General features: G+C 50.1%; 9 protein-coding genes and 3 non-coding genes across 12 annotated transcripts, besides 3 other annotated features; 8 read left to right on the top strand and 4 right to left on the bottom strand.

Moving 5' to 3' along the window:
• Nucleotides 1-463: a telomere (Chromosome I right end terminal telomere repeat. Composed of approximately 20 copies of a 24 base repeat unit, and occasionally sequence variants of this repeat.).
• Nucleotides 2-3,015: a telomere (Chromosome I right subtelomeric sequence. Shares some sequence similarity with other subtelomeric regions.).
• A 45-nt stretch (nt 3,016-3,060) lies between these two features.
• On the top strand, nt 3,061-3,133 carry AGOS_t0028. The gene has a single exon. It is a non-coding gene; the product is annotated as a tRNA-Lys (tRNA).
• Nucleotides 3,134-3,235: 102 nt separating this feature from the next.
• Nucleotides 3,236-4,753, top strand: RKM3 (protein-lysine N-methyltransferase; the record flags this gene model as incomplete). Its single annotated transcript, NM_208089.1, has 1 exon — nt 3,236-4,753. The coding sequence occupies one exon, from the start codon at nt 3,236-3,238 to the stop codon at nt 4,751-4,753; it is 1,518 nt and encodes a 505-aa protein (NP_982736.1).
• A 303-nt stretch (nt 4,754-5,056) lies between these two features.
• On the top strand, nt 5,057-6,559 carry AGOS_AAR192C (AAR192Cp; the record flags this gene model as incomplete). The annotated part of the gene is made up of 1 exon (NM_208088.1): nt 5,057-6,559. One exon carries the CDS (start codon nt 5,057-5,059, stop codon nt 6,557-6,559), a length of 1,503 nt encoding a protein of 500 aa, NP_982735.1.
• A 133-nt stretch (nt 6,560-6,692) lies between these two features.
• AGOS_AAR191C (60S ribosomal protein uL4) lies at nt 6,693-7,865 on the top strand (the record flags this gene model as incomplete). Its single annotated transcript, NM_208087.1, has 1 exon — nt 6,693-7,865. One exon carries the CDS (start codon nt 6,693-6,695, stop codon nt 7,863-7,865), a length of 1,173 nt encoding a protein of 390 aa, NP_982734.1.
• An 820-nt stretch (nt 7,866-8,685) lies between these two features.
• Nucleotides 8,686-9,726, bottom strand: HMT1 (protein-arginine omega-N methyltransferase HMT1; the record flags this gene model as incomplete). The annotated part of the gene is made up of 1 exon (NM_208086.1): nt 8,686-9,726. The coding sequence occupies one exon, from the start codon at nt 9,724-9,726 to the stop codon at nt 8,686-8,688; it is 1,041 nt and encodes a 346-aa protein (NP_982733.1).
• A 177-nt stretch (nt 9,727-9,903) lies between these two features.
• On the top strand, nt 9,904-11,088 carry AGOS_AAR189C (AAR189Cp; the record flags this gene model as incomplete). Its single annotated transcript, NM_208085.1, has 1 exon — nt 9,904-11,088. One exon carries the CDS (start codon nt 9,904-9,906, stop codon nt 11,086-11,088), a length of 1,185 nt encoding a protein of 394 aa, NP_982732.1.
• Nucleotides 11,083-11,694, bottom strand: PSF1 (DNA replication protein PSF1; the record flags this gene model as incomplete). The annotated part of the gene is made up of 1 exon (NM_208084.1): nt 11,083-11,694. The coding sequence occupies one exon, from the start codon at nt 11,692-11,694 to the stop codon at nt 11,083-11,085; it is 612 nt and encodes a 203-aa protein (NP_982731.1).
• Nucleotides 11,695-11,828: 134 nt separating this feature from the next.
• RAD61 (Rad61p) lies at nt 11,829-13,514 on the top strand (the record flags this gene model as incomplete). The annotated part of the gene is made up of 1 exon (NM_208083.1): nt 11,829-13,514. One exon carries the CDS (start codon nt 11,829-11,831, stop codon nt 13,512-13,514), a length of 1,686 nt encoding a protein of 561 aa, NP_982730.1.
• Nucleotides 13,515-13,563: 49 nt separating this feature from the next.
• Nucleotides 13,564-14,232, bottom strand: PDX3 (pyridoxamine-phosphate oxidase PDX3; the record flags this gene model as incomplete). Its single annotated transcript, NM_208082.1, has 1 exon — nt 13,564-14,232. The coding sequence occupies one exon, from the start codon at nt 14,230-14,232 to the stop codon at nt 13,564-13,566; it is 669 nt and encodes a 222-aa protein (NP_982729.1).
• Nucleotides 14,233-14,440: 208 nt separating this feature from the next.
• Nucleotides 14,441-15,241, top strand: AGOS_AgTER1. Its single transcript, NR_149439.1, has one exon.
• Nucleotides 15,110-15,140: a sequence feature (Telomeric repeat RNA template).
• Nucleotides 15,242-15,324: 83 nt separating the features above from the next.
• DAD1 (Dad1p) lies at nt 15,325-15,669 on the bottom strand (the record flags this gene model as incomplete). The annotated part of the gene is made up of 1 exon (NM_208081.1): nt 15,325-15,669. One exon carries the CDS (start codon nt 15,667-15,669, stop codon nt 15,325-15,327), a length of 345 nt encoding a protein of 114 aa, NP_982728.1.
• A 201-nt stretch (nt 15,670-15,870) lies between these two features.
• Nucleotides 15,871-15,953, top strand: AGOS_AgSNR161. Its single transcript, NR_149363.1, has one exon. It is a non-coding gene; the product is annotated as an AgSNR161 (small nuclear RNA).
• The last annotated feature ends 225 nt before the right edge of the window (nt 15,954-16,178 follow it).

The following is a 16,178-nucleotide window of genomic DNA, read 5'->3' as shown; positions in this document are numbered from 1 at the left end:
GAGAGACCCATACACCACACCGCTGAGAGACCCATACACCACACCGCTGAGAGACCCATACACCACACCGCTGAGAGACCCATACACCACACCGCTGAGAGACCCATACACCACACCGCTGAGAGACCCATACACCACACCGCTGAGAGACCCATACACCACACCGCTGAGAGACCCATACACCACACCGCTGAGAGACCCATACACCACACCGCTGAGAGACCCATACACCACACCGCTGAGAGACCCATACACCACACCGCTGAGAGACCCATACACCACACCGCTGAGAGACCCATACACCACACCGCTGAGAGACCCATACACCACACCGCTGAGAGACCCATACACCACACCGCTGAGAGACCCATACACCACACCGCTGAGAGACCCATACACCACACCGCTGAGAGACCCATACACCACACCGCTGAGAGACCCATACACCACACCGCTGAGAGAATACACCACACCGCTGAGAGACCCATACACTATTTGTCCGTTGGAAACTGAAGTCCGCCAAGATTTGGCAACTGTTCTGTTCGGCTGTATCGGAAAGATCTGCCTCATAGGAAAGCCGGCGTTCCTTACTGAAAACAGACTGATTTTCCAAACGTTATTTCCCGCGGTTACCGGGGCAAAGTTAGACGTGGACGCTGGAGATTAATATGCGCCAACACCTGTACACTCCGGGACGCATGGACATATCTAAAATCTGGGCCTTGTCGCACTTCGAAGGGCGGCTAGCAGGTAATTATTGCTAGTTTTACTAAAATAAGCCTATGCATATCTGAGTAGTAGCTAGTATTTACCTCTAAAAGTGCTACTGGCAACTGTTGCCTGCTCTTAAACGTTTTCAACTTGCTCCAACTGTAGCAACTGCTTTGATAAGGTTTGTAGCCTCTAAACTTCGATAGGCCTTTGGAATGATTACAGCCTGTGGAATGATTACACGCATATCAACGCCGACTATAAGTTCAGCAGCCATTCAAGCTTACTTAATATTATTGGGCATATAAGATGGCTTTCCTACTGGTGCTGGATGAGCCCATTCCTGTACTTCATAGGCTGGGCTGGTATTATGGGTCATTGTAAATGAATTGCGCCAGTACGTGAAGCGGGTTCAAATATGGATGGCTATTACTGTGTATACAAACGTTCCTACAACTATCACTATTTGCCAAGACTTTTAACTTTCATACTCTTAAAGCCACTTCCAGTGATTAAAACTCATTTGTTCTGATACTAGAGTATTTGACCGAGGCAGCTAGCTAACTTGTATTAAGTTCTACAGAATGAAATCACCAGCAATGTTCTGTTCGTCAACTAGTAAATATAATAAAAAGGAATACGGAGCTAGGTATATCGGGGCCAGCGACTCTTTTCGAAAACGAATCTGCCTGCAACGATACCGTACCAGTTCTTAAAAAGAGAAAGTCAAAAATGCGCAAGCCCGGAATCGAACCGGGGGCCCATCGATGGCAACGATGGATTTTACCACTAAACCACTTGCGCTCTAGTATTGTTGTAAGATCTTATCTGACATAGCTGTCATGTCCAGCAACAAGAATGGCTACTAGTACTTATGTAGCTAGTGACCAAACTGCTTTCTTTTCAGAATGCAGTCAGAACGTTTGCTTGATTCCTACAGGTGTAATCCCCGTTATTGAAGACTTTTTCATCCATATCATGGAAATAAGTGGATATTAATTTTCAAGTCGACTAATTATGCGGGAATCTGGGCATTAAAGATAATTACTTGCTGACGCATTAGACAAAAGTTACATCATACATAAGACTGGTGCTTTAATAGGATAAGGAGGCGACTATGGTTCGACCCAGAATATCCAGTAGATTATTTCATGCTTGCCACGATGGGAACAAGTTTCATATTGTCTTTAATCAGGAATACTTGCAATTGCCAGTACGGTTACGCACTTTGAGTAAAATTGATGTCATCTCACCTTGCATTTTCCCTAAAGCTGCAACCTGCATCCAGGTTTTTAAGCTATATTGGGTGAGAAGTCCAGGCCCAACACGCTGGTCATTTCCATATTTGCCAAGAAGTGTATACGCAGGTACATGTCATCCTCAATGCCGATTACGTAATCTGAGCTTGTGATAAGCGAACGCTTTTTCTAACAGCTCGGTCGCTCTTGTCCGTGGCCACGATCTTTGGTTCTTTCTCAACGTATAAGACGGTGCAAATTAAAACTATAATGTTTGGAGTATCGCAAAGGGAATTAACTCAACGAGGACGATACTACGACCACAAGGTGCGTGGTGCTAGGAACTTTGAATGCACTGTTGAACCGTGTACATATACAATGGTCCGTTAGTATCGCAGCTACCCGATAATTGGCTTGCGAGCGTACCCCAGACTAGTACTCCCGGTTGCATCATATTGGCACGAGGGACCAGTGCTAGTAGCGGAGGTTCTTGCAAGGTCGAGGTGGAAAGTCTTCAAATCATGTTGTTACAAATACCCGCTGCGATGGAGACAAGTTTAATACTTGTAAAAAATTATTTATGCGCGGGTGCTTATCAAGTATATTTTATCTGGAATTTGATCTTTACACTGAACGCGTGACGATGCGTTATCGCGCACCCTAGCCAATCATGATAGCTATAAGGTGACTACATGACCCAACGGATACAGTTATCGAGCCTCAAGGCGCCAGGTCCACCATCCGACACGATAACGGTCACAGGCGGGGCTATAAATAGAAAGCGGAATTTCACCCCATGTTGGTCGCGTGAGACAGCTGCAACGTTGGGGGATGCGGCGAGATCAAAAGCGTTCAACGGGTTTCCGCTAGTGCCTACTGTAAGAAATAATCGCGCCCGAGTAGATTGATCCTACAGAATTTTGCAGGGCGATTGTAATCGGTATTGTGGAGATTTATGGTTTCATACCCAAATGAGACCCTATATCCGCTTCGAACCTTCCGGTGTTTTGAAACCGGAGAGTCTATTTCATACCCCGCATGCCTGTCGTCGGTATCACGGGATGACCTGAAAGAGCTATACATTGACGTGGTGATCGTTTCATCATAAAGAGCCTTGTTGGCGCAATCGGTAGCGCGTATGACTCTTAATCATAAGGTTACGGGTTCGAGCCCCGTACAGGGCTTCTTTTTTACTAAACCGCTCGCTGTCTTTTTTCTTTAATTCTTGCTCATCTCGCGGATACGCTCATCTCGAGATCTATCTCTGAAGAAGCCGCCAGCTCAACATGTCAGCTACGCAGCAGGCAGACGTCGATGATATTCTTTCATTCGTGCAAGAGTCAGGTGGCCGATTCCTCCGTCCGCAGTGCAGCATCCAGCTGTCGCCCGAGGGTGGCCTCGGCGTGTTCGCAGCCGAAGACATCGCAGCCAACACCGTCCTGCTGCGCGTTCCGAAGTCCGCCGTCTTTTCGGCCCCCAACAGCAGCATTGCCAATCTCCTACTCGAGGAGGGCCTCCATGGAATGCTCGCGCTGGTGATTGCGTTCATCTACGAGACGACCGGGTTCCGGAATGCCAGCCACTGGTGCAAGTACCTGCATAGCATCAGGTACACAGATGCCCGGGGCAACCTCGTGCTGCCGCCGTCCTTCTGGCCTGCCAAGTCCAAGCACCCCCTTCGCGTCACCGCGCTAAATACGCTGCACCATGCCCTTGACGCGGAGCCCGAGGTCGTGGACGGGTATGAGCGCGCCGTAGCTTGTGCTTACAAATGGCGTACGGAGGCCGATTTACCGATTCCCCCGCTACTTCGCCGTCCAGAGACCGATGATCAGCGAACCCGCGGGTTGCGTCGGTTTGTCGCTGTGACCTACGCGCTCGCCTCGAGAGCGTTCGATATCGACGACTTCCATGGAAATGGCCTTGTCCCTATTGCTGATCTTTTCAACCATCATGTAACCCGCCCGCACGTCCGCTTCGAGGCCGCTGCTGATGTATGCGTCATCTGCGGGGAGTCCGGTCCATGCGGGCATTCCCACACTGGCTTGCAAGCCGAAAGTCAACCCCTGTTGCCTAATGCGGAGCTATGCGTCCGCGAACCCGTCGAACGACCGGTGTCGCTTACGGCCAAGATACAAGAGGATCATGCGGCAGACACAAGTACAGGCACACCTCCGGAGGCGTCTTGGCTCTCTTTTCCTGCGGATGACTGTGTCGATATCAGGGCTGTCGCGGATATCCGGCGTGACACTGAGATCTACAACACCTATGGGGAACTCTCCAATCCATTACTTCTGGCGAGGTATGGATTTCGGGTATTGCACAACCCGCATGACGTCGCGCATTTTGCCCCGGAGGTTCGTCGATTGTGTAACCAGGGAGGCCAGGGTCTTGTGTCGCGACTACGCTGGTGGCAGCAGACCGGGTACGCTCTCTACTGCAAAGTTACTGGCGCTTCAGACGATGGGGACTCGTGGCAAGATGCAGTATACGCCGATAGCAGCGGAGAGCCTTCGCCCGCGCTCTGGGCGCTCGCAGAGCTACTTTCGGGTGCGGGGAACGGCTGGCGCATGATGCGGCGCAGCCCTGTAACCGCGGCCAGCGTGTGGAGCCGACGGAATGCAAACGGAGGGCGGAATCGGCGGGCGCTGACCGTACTTCGCAGACTTGCGGCGCTGAAACGAGCGTTACTTTTAGCAGCACTGCCCGAGCGGCATTCAATGGGCACAGAGCTGTTAGAGGATGAAATAAGCATTGTAAATCGACTCCTGGAAAAGCTCGGCCGCTCCAGGAAAGCACTCTAGTGCCGCCTGCGGCGAAATTAGGAGTCTGTTGTGCGCGAACGTGCCTTGTTAGATGGAGGGGTCCCGGAGGGCGCCCGGGGCTACGCGCAAGCATGCAATTCCGCTTGGTTGGTTTTGTATCAGCCACGCCGTGTCACCGAGGTCATGGAAGAGTTGGTGTTGCAAGCGATTACTCACTCCACCATCAGCGGGCATCCCTCTGGGACTGTATTTAATGGACATGATTTATTTCCTGATAGGTGCATATGTTTGGTTTGTCTACAGTGAGTGCGACTCAAGCGGGTAGCCTGAGGCAAAGACACAATGGGCAAAGTTGGGTACTACTTGAAAACCCGGGTCACGGAACTGTTCCCGGAAAAGAGACCTTCGTGGGAGGAGTTCAAGTACACAATGAATCCGGCCAATGTGCTAAGTAATGTGAAGCTGAAAACATGGCTCTTCATCGCAAGTGCTTTCTTGGCCCTGACAGTCGAGGCGACTGACTTCTTTCTGGTGTCACTGAATGTTGTGAAAATAGCTGAGGATTTACATGTTCGGGAAGATAAGGTTACTTGGGGAATTACGGTCGCGTTGATGACGCGAACCATCGGTGCCATTGTCTACGGCTACGTCGGAGATCGGTTTGGACAGCGGACTTCATTTTTGATCAACATCGGAATGATATCTGTGCTACAACTTGTGACAGGGTTTGCGACTAGCTTTCCGTATTTCCTTGCATGCAGGGCTTATTTCGGTGTCGAACTGGGTGGGTGCTTCGGGACTGCCACAACCCAATGTCTGGATGACCTCCCTAAGAGCGCTCACAGTTGGGTAACGGGGGGCTTTCAGCAAGCTTATGCCTTTGGGTTTTTGCTAGCGACCGTCCTAACACGTGCCCTTGCAGACACAACTGCTCCTGGCTGGCGTAGCTGTTTCTGGTTTTTGTCTGGCGTCAGTTTCCTATCTTTCGTGTTCAGAGCGTGCCTGGGACAGACTGAGGCATTCAAAGAGCGCCAGAGGATCAAGGAGGAGGGGAGGAAACGCAACGAGAAGGTCAGCACATTGTCACAGATCTTACGGTCCCTCAAGAAAGAATGGTACATTGCCATCTACATGGTCTGCCTCATGGCTGGATACAACTTTTTCTCACATGCCTCCCAAGACCTTTTCCCAACCATGCTGCTGAAACAGCTGGGCTACTCGTCTAATCAATCAACGCTCACCAATATCATGGCAAATGTCGGCGCTCTTTTAGGAGGATTGTTACTATCTCGCTTTTCCAGTGTGAGCTCTCGGCGGTTTATTATTCTCATGTGTGTCTTTTCTGCGGCAATTCTCGTCTACCCTTGGGGGTTTGTGCAAGGCAGTGGAATGACGGCGTATGCTTTTCTCCTTCAGTTCTTTGTGCAGGGCGCCTGGGGTCTCGTGCCCTACCATCTGCACTCGCTTGCCCCAGATTCTCAGACGAAAGCATTTTTTGTCGGAGTTGCATACCAGATGGGTAACCTGATTTCCAGTCCCTCCTCAACTATGGAGAGCTCCATCGCTCGGAAGTTTCCAATTGGGCATGATGCCAATGGCAAGACCATATATGACTATGGGCGGGTTATGGCCTATTTTGTGTGGGGTTCTACCGCTCTCATGTTTATATTTGTTTTCCTAGGCCCTGAATTTAATCCGAACAGAGCTCACGAGTTCATTGACGATATTGAATCTGTGGACGAACAGGTGCATGAAGTTGTTGAAGATAAGGTCGAGGCCTCGCCATCCATTCAAAGCCAGACCAGTAGCCTGAGTGTTTCCAAGAGGATACACCACACCGTATGATGTCTGCTACAGAGTCTGGACTCTTGGCACTTGCTTATCACGTGTATATCATGTGACTGTATATCATGTGACTGTATATCATTTGAATTTCTTTTTTATTTTCGAGGTCGGTGAAAAATTTTTCAGTATATATATGCCAGATAGAGGGCATCGACTTGTGGATAGTTCCATTAGTTCATTTGGATCCTTCTTACACCATCATCACGAACAAGTAATGTCTCGTCCACAAGTTACCGTCCACGCTTTGACCGGTGAGTCCAGCTCTGCTGCTCTACCTCTACCAGCAGTCTTCTCTGCTCCAATCCGTCCAGACATTGTTCACTCTGTCTTCACCTCTGTGAACAAGAACAAGAGACAGGCTTACGCCGTCTCCGAGAAGGCTGGTCACCAGACTTCCGCCGAGTCCTGGGGTACCGGTCGTGCTGTCGCCCGTATTCCACGTGTCGGCGGTGGTGGTACTCACAGATCTGGCCAGGCTGCTTTCGGTAACATGTGTCGTGGTGGTCGTATGTTCGCTCCAACCAAGACGTGGAGAAAGTGGAACGTCAAGGTCAACCACAACGAGAAGCGTTACGCCACTGCTTCCGCTATCGCTGCCTCTGCCGTTGCTTCTCTAGTTTTGGCTAGAGGTCACAGAGTCGAGAAGATCCCAGAGATTCCTTTGGTTGTCTCTTCCGACCTAGAGTCCATCAAGAAGACCAAGGAGGCTGTCGCTGCTCTAAAGGCTGTCGGTGCTCACTCTGACGTTGTCAAGGTCTTGAAGTCCAAGAAGTTGAGAGCTGGTAAGGGTAAGTACAGAAACAGAAGATTCACCCAGAGAAGAGGCCCATTGGTCGTCTACGCTGAGGACAACGGTATCGTCAACGCTTTCAGAAACATCCCAGGTGTTGAGACCGCTAACGTCGCTTCCTTGGGCTTGTTGCAGTTGGCTCCAGGTGCTCACTTGGGTAGATTCGTCATCTGGACTGAGTCTGCTTTTGCTAAGTTGGACCAAATCTGGGGCTCCGAGTCTGTTGCCTCCGCTAAGTCTGGCTACTCTCTACCAAGCAACATCATCTCCACCTCCGATGTTACCAGAATCATCAACTCTTCTGAGATCCAGTCCGTCGTCAGACCAGCTGGCCAGGCTACTCAAAAGAGAAGCCACGTCCAGAAGAAGAACCCATTGAAGAACAAGCAGGTTCTATTGAGATTGAACCCATACGCTAAGGTCTTCTCTGCTGAGAAGTTGGGTTCCAAGAAGGCTGAGGAGGCCAAGAAGATCCAGCCATCTCAGACCTTCCTAGAGACCTTGAAGCACGACTAAGTTTTTTGGTCAAGAGATAGAGTAGCTTTTTAGTATTAGTACTTCGGCTGTAGTCTTTTAACCTATTTTACTTAGAACTTGAATTGGGAGGGGAAGAGATGATTCAAGCAATTTGAGGTCCGGCCGGTAAATGATAAGTTTACCGAGGAACTATGTACCGTGAACATCGCTTTAATAGCATCTTGCAACCGTGGAGCTCCTGATGGTCTGTCAATTGCCATGATGACAATGATGATTACATTAGCATAACTCTTACAAATGCAGCCACGCTAAGTACAAGCGAAATGTTACCGAGGTACCCCCATGAATGCGCGATAGGTCTGCAGCTATCTATGTCATGTCCTAAACACGCCCATCACACTAAGGTAGATCTACCGGATCAGGCCTTCGCCCTTGAGCATGGTAACGTGGCTAGCTATCGGCAAACAGTGAGTCGCAGACAAGACAAGACCTATAGCATGCAGTTTAAGCGCTGATCTGAATACATAGATGCTGAAGCCTACCAGAAGATTTAATTACCTCTATTCGACCTCTAAATTTATAAACCGATCGAACCCCAATGACGAAAACATGTGCCATCAATTCTGAAGCACGATATATGGTAGGCCAAAGCTGCGTATAAATAGAATAACCCGATGCTGATGTCCAGGCAACTCTGCATAAATAAATCAAGTCTTTACCAGCTGTGTGCTCCAGGTTCTACTCACAGTGGTTCCCTCGTGATTAAAAAATAAAGCCTCTTGTTGGGTGCAAATATTCCTAGTTGGATTAAGTTACGCTAAACTATATATTACATTTAAACCGTAGTCACCAGTGGCGCTTAATGCATCAAGTAAGTGTTTTCGTTCTTCCTAGACCTCTCTTCACCGTCAGGGCCCTGTGCCTTGAAATTGTAAGCAATCTTGATGTCCAAATCTCTGCTGTTCAATTTGTTTGGAGTGCATGTTAATTCACCCTCAAGAACGTCCCCATTTTCCGCTTCTAAATCGTCGCTTAGATAGAAAACGGTCTGCTTCCAGTGCGTGTATGGCGCGTGGGAGCCCGTGGAGAAGGTGATCGGCCTCATGCCCTCTGGTGCTGGGAACTCTATGTCGAACCAAGCGATCAAACCATTGATAAAGTCCTGTCTCTTCGCAGTGATGGAAAACTTGCGCTTGAACGCCAAATCTGGAATGGTGACCGTATTCAGGTCGAATTCAATCAACTTAGATCTTGTAGTGTTGACAGACGCGTTGTCAACTGTGTCAACCAAAGGCTCTCTCATAACCAAAGGCATGAATGGAGAGTAGTCAAATCCATAAACGTCTTGCCAGTAGTTCAGCTTCTCGTTCTTGTATTCCACGTCCTCCAAGCCGGCAACATGAATGGAGCACTTGTCGGGGAAAATTAGACCTCCCTCCACAAGATACTTGTCACGAGCGTACAAAACGGTGTCCATCATGGATTCGTATAGAAGGAAGTATCCCATCCACTCCGAGATAATAATGTCCACCTTCTCATATGGAAGAACAACATCCTCTAGCTTCCCGCGTAGCAAAGTTATCTTGTCAGAAAGCCCATTGATGTCGACAATCTTTTTCGCCATCTCAATAATGCTGGACATATCCACGCCGATGACATGCTTGGCTCCATTCCTGGCTGCAAACATGGATAGAATACCAGTACCGCAGCCAACATCTAACACCACCTTTCCTTTGAAGAGGTCGCGATTCTGAACAATGGCATTCCGGTACGACAGAGTGCGCACGGTATCCTGTAACATCTCTTCATGGATACCATAGTGGTCATACGAGTTGAAGTAATGCTGTTCATATTCATTGAGAGAACTTTTATCAGTTGCAGAAGCCGTTATATTTGCCATGTTGCTTATGGGATCGCGATGGGAGTAATAGCTATCGAATGCGAAGTTGAAGTTAGGTCTGCTATCGACGCCATCGCGAAGGTATAATTATAACATTCGGAAAATTTTTCTAGTAGATTGGTTTTTAGACAGCAAGCGAATTCTAAAAGCTGATCAGCCCATGGGCGCCGACAACCCATGAGAGTAGACTATGAGCAGCTGGTGTCTCAGTTCCCACGGTTGAAGCAGTATTGGGATGACGGTCGGTATCATATTGCGAACAACGAGTCGCTGGTCCTCCTGAATCAAGCCATCCTGAAACAATACTTTGGGCTTGAGATACTAGATAAGCGAGTCAAGGACGAAAACCTCTTCCCCAGAGTTCCAGGCAGAGCCTTATATTGTGAGTATGTGGCCACTTCTCTAGTGTGGCCTTTGTTGTGGCTTTCTGGGGCAACATCATACTCGTGTATCGATGTGGGAACCGGTGCATATGCAATATACGCCATGCTCCTGGTCAAGATGCTTCCGCACACGGTGCAAGTATTCGCGACCGATATTAGCACATCATCACTGGAGAATGCTGCAGCAGTAGTTCGGGATAATGGTTTGGAAAGTCAAATACGGCTGTTACGTAAAGGACGTGAAGATAATATGTTCGACGTGGGGCTGGCGGGCGGGGCGCCATTGCTAGTGATGTGCAACCCACCTTTTTATGCAACCCGCGATGAGATTGAGGCCAGGAGGCACTCTAAAACACTAACCAAGGCACTGGTGCCCCTGCGCGGGACTGATGAAGAACTTGTCACCGAAGGTGGAGAGGTCGGTTTTGGAAAGCGTATGATCACAGACAGTTCCTTGAGGACGTCCGAGACGCCTGCATGGTTCACAACACTGGTGGCCAAGTACGAATCGTTAGCCCCGCTCGTTGCAGAGCTAATACAGAGCAGAGCAACTGACTATCACGTAGTTGAGCTTCTGTGTGGTGATACACGGCGCTGGATACTGTGCTGGAACTTCAATAATATGAAGGCGCTTAACCTATGCAGACAGCTCCCCGCCTTTAGCAAACATACTACCGTACGAAAGGTTCGCGTACGGGCGGAGCTGCAGCTTGGCTGGCTAGGTGAGCAGATAGTCCGCGAGTGCTCGGGCCGGCTCGAATATAGAGATGTAGGAAACGGTAGGTTGTTCATCCGTGCCCCAAATGGAGCCGTCTGGACCCGCCGCTATCGCCGCAACCGCACCGCCAGGGAGGAACCCAGCGCATTTGTGCTCGTCTTAGATACGTCCGGGATGCGCGTGCATTGGCTGGAAGGCTCAGATCCTAAAACCTTCCAATCCTTCTCTTGCTTTGTTGAACGCGTTAGTGCAAAACTATAATTTCTGTAGGTAACCTTGCTGAATTAGGCGCTCCACATCCGCCTGCCGCACAAAGAACTGCGAATCTTTGATCAAGTTGAAGACGCCGTATTCGGTCTGGATCTCGCCTGCATCCTTCAGCACACGCACGTCGATGAAAACGTCGGACGGAGGCGTCAGGCTCCCTGCAAGGTCGATGTCCATCAGCTCGCCAGCCGTCAGGTCAGAAATAAGCTGTGAATACTCACGTAGGTACTCTTGTTCGTACGGTGAGAGGTTACCGCTGTCGTGTCCCTTGTTGGATAGCAAATCCATCGTATCTAAACCGTTATTCTCCCAGGCTATCGCGTCCAGAATCTCGCTCCGGGTTTTCTGGTAGGCAAGTAGGCATCTCTTGTTCCTCTCCATACACAACATGGTTACGAAGTACTGACACTTGGATAACTTTCCACTATCTTCCTGAAGCTTCAAGTACTCTGCATTGCGCTGTAGCTGCGATACCTCCTTCAGAATAACCCTCACCATCTCGTCTTGAAACATGGGCAATTGCAATGTTGCCGAGCCATTAGCCAGATGGTCCGTCCGCTTTGCTTCTAAGACTAACTTGTTCGCAACGTCTCCATACATGGTACCTATCTTGTTCTTTATTGCAGCTTCCTATGAGGAGAAGAGAGGAAATCTTAATAGCCGTCTATACGCGCGTTGAAAACACATTCGCAACATCCCGACAGAGGTGCAGCAGTACTTAAGATCTCGATTGAATGCCAATGAAGGTTTATGGCCGTCACGGGAGGTATAACAGACTTGTAACGACTTTTGGTAAGACCCACGGTGAGGAAGATAGCTGGTTTAGCAGCGACGATGAGAACCACGGCAGACCAGTTAGCGACGACACAACCAAACTCAGCCTGAGCCAAGATCGATGCAGCGAATTACCGGAGGAGACGATAGGTGCGAATAGAAAACGTCCGGCGGAGCGAACGCAGACGGATCCGGTGTGGGAGTTTCTGGAACGGCCGGCATCGGGGCAGAAGCGGAGAAGACGAGCAACATGCGATTCTACAGAATATAGAGAGAGTGCCAGTCAAGAGTTTCTAAACGCTGTGAACGTTGTGCAGGGCATAGTGTCTTCTCTCAAGCCTGCAAAAGAGGTAGTTGAGCACTGGGCGGAGCTTGAGGATGTGCCAGAGGATCGGGGCAATAACGGGCAGGCGGTCTATGGCAAAACAAGAACCATGCTTGCAAAAGCGGAAGAGGATTCTGACACCGAAGCTGCTGCACATGAGTCTGACGAACGCGCTGCACAGGGCGACGAAGCACTATCGCGGCACTTTAATGAGCTGCGTACGATGGGCGAGACTCTTAAGTACAGCGAAGATCTGGACTTTATATTGTCCGACAACTCCATGACGACACCGGAACATAGACGCAACAACATGCTGCGCTTGTGTCTGGATATGATGAACAACGAAGATCTCTGCCAGTACATTGTGAAATACCGGCACCGCGAAGTATGGGAATGGTGCTTCCAGGGCACAGATCCAAAACAGAAAGTGACATCACTGCTGCAATGTTTTATTGCAGACAAAATACCACTGTTGAGACATGATAAGCGATGGGCTATGCTTTCGCTAGAGAATTTCATTCTGCCGCTGGCCACGGACGAAGTGTTTCCTAAGAAGATTGCTGGTTCTCGCTTGGTGAAACTGAATTACCAGGACCTTCTCCGCAAGTTGAAGTTTACCAACACGTGTGAGTATGCTCTTTATATATGGGCAACCTATCTGCTATATACGGAGGCAGTGTATGGTGCTGTTCCTGCACTCGCGCGGCTAATTTCCAGAGGTCAACTTAAAGATTGGGATACTGCATGTTCACTTTTAGAAAACAATATCGTCGCTGCTCCGAGCGGTTCTGACATTGAAGAATACGCACAAGCGTTTCAGACTCTTGCTGGCCTTAGTAGAGAAAAGCTTACGAATGAAGGTGTACTGAAGTGTCTGATCAAGTTAACTAACCACACAACGGTTTTGGAGCTCTCGGCCGATCTACTGCCAAGTCTTGTTCGCAGTCTTGCTATGTCTGTGCAATTACACCAGAATAACATCGTCAGCTCCATCTCAGAGATCAAAACAAACCTTCTAATACTCCAGCTTGGACTGCTCTTGAACATTGTGTCGGAGGCAACTACTGCAGCAAGCACAGAAGAGCTCACAAACTTTGGAGCCGTGTTCCGAAGTGTGTTTGTCAAAAAACCTACGGAGATGTCTTTCGTGCTTCAACTGTTCTTGCTGGTCTATGCCTACAGCGCCGGCGCTGCCGGCGTACAGTTACCCCCCGCAGAGGCGGACTTTCTCAAGTCCGAGCTTGAGGCTTTCGCTACAGACGTTAGCTCATACAACCACAATATCCATACGCGCATTACGCGTGTGCTTGAGACACTCTGAATGTTCAATTGGACTTCAACGACTATATAGTTTCTTTAGATAGTAATATTCATGGAGCTAGCCGTGAGATCTCCCAGTCATCGTGCTCGGTCTTCCGCCGATAGACCACTCTATCATGCAGGCGGGAGGGCCTGCCTTGCCAGAACTCTATCTCAAGAGGCACCACCCGTACGCCGCCCCAGTGTTCTGGACAAGGCACGTCTTCTTCCTCTGCAAAGCGCGCTTCGTTCGCCTTGTAGCGGTCTTCCAGTTCTTTCCGATCCGCCAGCGTCTGAGACTGGAGCGAGGACCAAGCGCCGACTTTAGATCCCCGCGTCCGCGTCTTGAAGTACCGCTCCGAGGTCGCACGCGAGACGTGCTCCACTATTCCCTCCACGCGCACCTGGCGTTGCAGGTTCCGCCAGAAGAACACAATGGCGGCTTGCGGGTTACTGCGAACGTCAGCAGCCTTCTTGGAAGTCCCCCAATTTGAATATACCGTGAAACCACGATGGTCCAGCTCCTTAAACAGTAACACCCGCGAAGATACGCGGCCACTTGGAAGTTCGGCTGTGGAGAAAGTAATTGCCTCTGGGATATCTTCTGTTGGGTCTTTCCGGGCATCCTCGAACCACATTGTAAACTGGTCGATCGGATCGGCTACGACATCCTCGACACTTAACGAAGACTTATCATACTGGAATGTCTCAGGCGCGAAGATAATAGGTTGCTCTTCCATGCTGATCGCAACTGCTTCCGATAATAGTGTGCGGTATTGGTAGACTTACACAGCCCGTCCATTAAGTAGTACTAACGTAGTTCGTGACTACATGTTGAGGTCAAGCAAGAACAGTAGTCACTCCGCTGGAGACCTGATGATGGGCCTCAGACGGGACATGTCGCGTCTGCGGTGTTATTGTGCTGTAGCTGCTGTGGATTACGGCAGGAAGCTACGGCAGTCTGTTGGGCAGGCCAGTATACCCTTTCGTGGTTAGACGAGCATGTCACGCAGGCAAACACCTCCAATGGCCACAAGGAGTCAATGGGCTTGCGGGGCACCAGCCCAGTCGGGTAGCACATCCTAAGCTCTGTGCTCAGAGCTACTGAGGGAGATGTTGCGTGTGCTCTACAACAGCAGCCAGCGCATCGGGCCCCAGAAGAAGTCCTCGCAAAGCACAATCACGCGCGCAGCGGTGGTGTGTAGCAGTACATACAGCTTCTCATCATGCAAAGAAACAGCACATCTCACTGACATAATGGCAATGAAGAGCAGATCCAAAAATTAGCTTGCAGCTCGAGCGCGGATGGAACCGCGCCCGGCCTCGCAATTCACAGTGTGAAGCAGCTGAACCTAGACGCGCACCGGTGAGCGGTTTTTCGTTAGGCCAAAAACCGGTAAAAAGATGCCTCAATGTAGTTCGTCCGCGTGCTTCGTGGGAAGCAGTTGTGTCCAACTCAAGACACCTGCGTCTACGGCGGGCGGTCACGGATGGAGACACAGGCATGGCTGCAGTCACTGCTGCTTGGTGAGCCTAGCGCAAGCGCCGTGTGAGCCACATCCCATGAGCCCACTGCAGGTGCTGGCGGCGTTGGCGGGGCCAACACAAGTAGCGCGTTCAGCGGTGTGGTGTATGGGTCTCTCAGCGGTCTTGCCCATGCTGGCAGTGCCAGGGACAAGAAGCAGGCCGGTCGCGCGTCTCGGAGCTGGACTTCTGTGGCGTGTATCGCACATGTTGTGAGTGGTTGGTACTCGCGTAGCCACGAAGAATGACACATAAAAGTAGAGCGCAATGTGGGGTGCACGGGTGTAAAGCCAGGGCAGAGTGCAACGCTACTGCGATGGCGCTGGTGCGTCACTATTGCCCGCTGCAGCATTCTGGTGCGCGGCGACGGGCTCAGTGGGCAGGTCCTGAGACGACGGGTTGGCTGCGGCAACTCCAGGAGCCGCTCCGTTCGCGAGTCCGTCGTAAAAGACCTTCCAAAGCTCGGACACGCTCTCAAACTCTTTGCCTACTGCGATGGAGTTCTCCAGGGAAATATTCAGGCCATTTAAGTTGTTCAGGATGGAGTCTAACGTGGAGGTGATTTCTTGTAGCAGCAAATCGCGCTGCTCAACGAAGTACTTGTCTGGTTCGGACAGTTCTGGGGTCGTAGCAATATCCTTGGACATGATCATGTGTTGGCAAGGTTGTATGAGGGAATGCACGGCGTGTCGTAGTGCTCTTGACTCACAGAAGGCGTATGATGATGCGCGTTTACGTGAGGAAGGAGGAGCCCTAAGTGGAAATATAGTTTTTCGCCTTTTTCACGACTTCTACGCCCATAAAAGTCGGGCTTTTCGCCTTCTGTCTTTAGCCGTTTAATATATGTTTTCTTATAAAACTACAAAACTTGACCAGTATCATTGGCTGTCTGGGTATCACTTACATCCGGACGGTCTCTCTAAGCTGGGAGATAGATCCCCGCCAAACTTTTGGCGGAGAGCAATCTAAGTTCTGTTGCTTGTGAGGCCTCACCTCCAGCAACACTAATGTTGCTCGCACATTTGTATGCGTAGAATCTTCTATAATGTAGCCGAGGCCGTCGCTGGAATGGCACGTAGCAGCGGCGCAAGTAGTGTGCGAGAGACGCGTGCTGATGAGGTCAGTTGCTGGTCCGCTATATCACAGATGAGATAAGGATAAT

This window comes from Eremothecium gossypii, chromosome I (genome assembly GCF_000091025.4).
Source record: "Eremothecium gossypii ATCC 10895 chromosome I, complete sequence".
Classification (NCBI taxonomy): domain Eukaryota; kingdom Fungi; phylum Ascomycota; class Saccharomycetes; order Saccharomycetales; family Saccharomycetaceae; genus Eremothecium; species Eremothecium gossypii.
The sequence above is the reverse complement of the archived record's forward strand: the minus strand, read 5'-3'. Positions and strand labels throughout refer to the sequence as shown.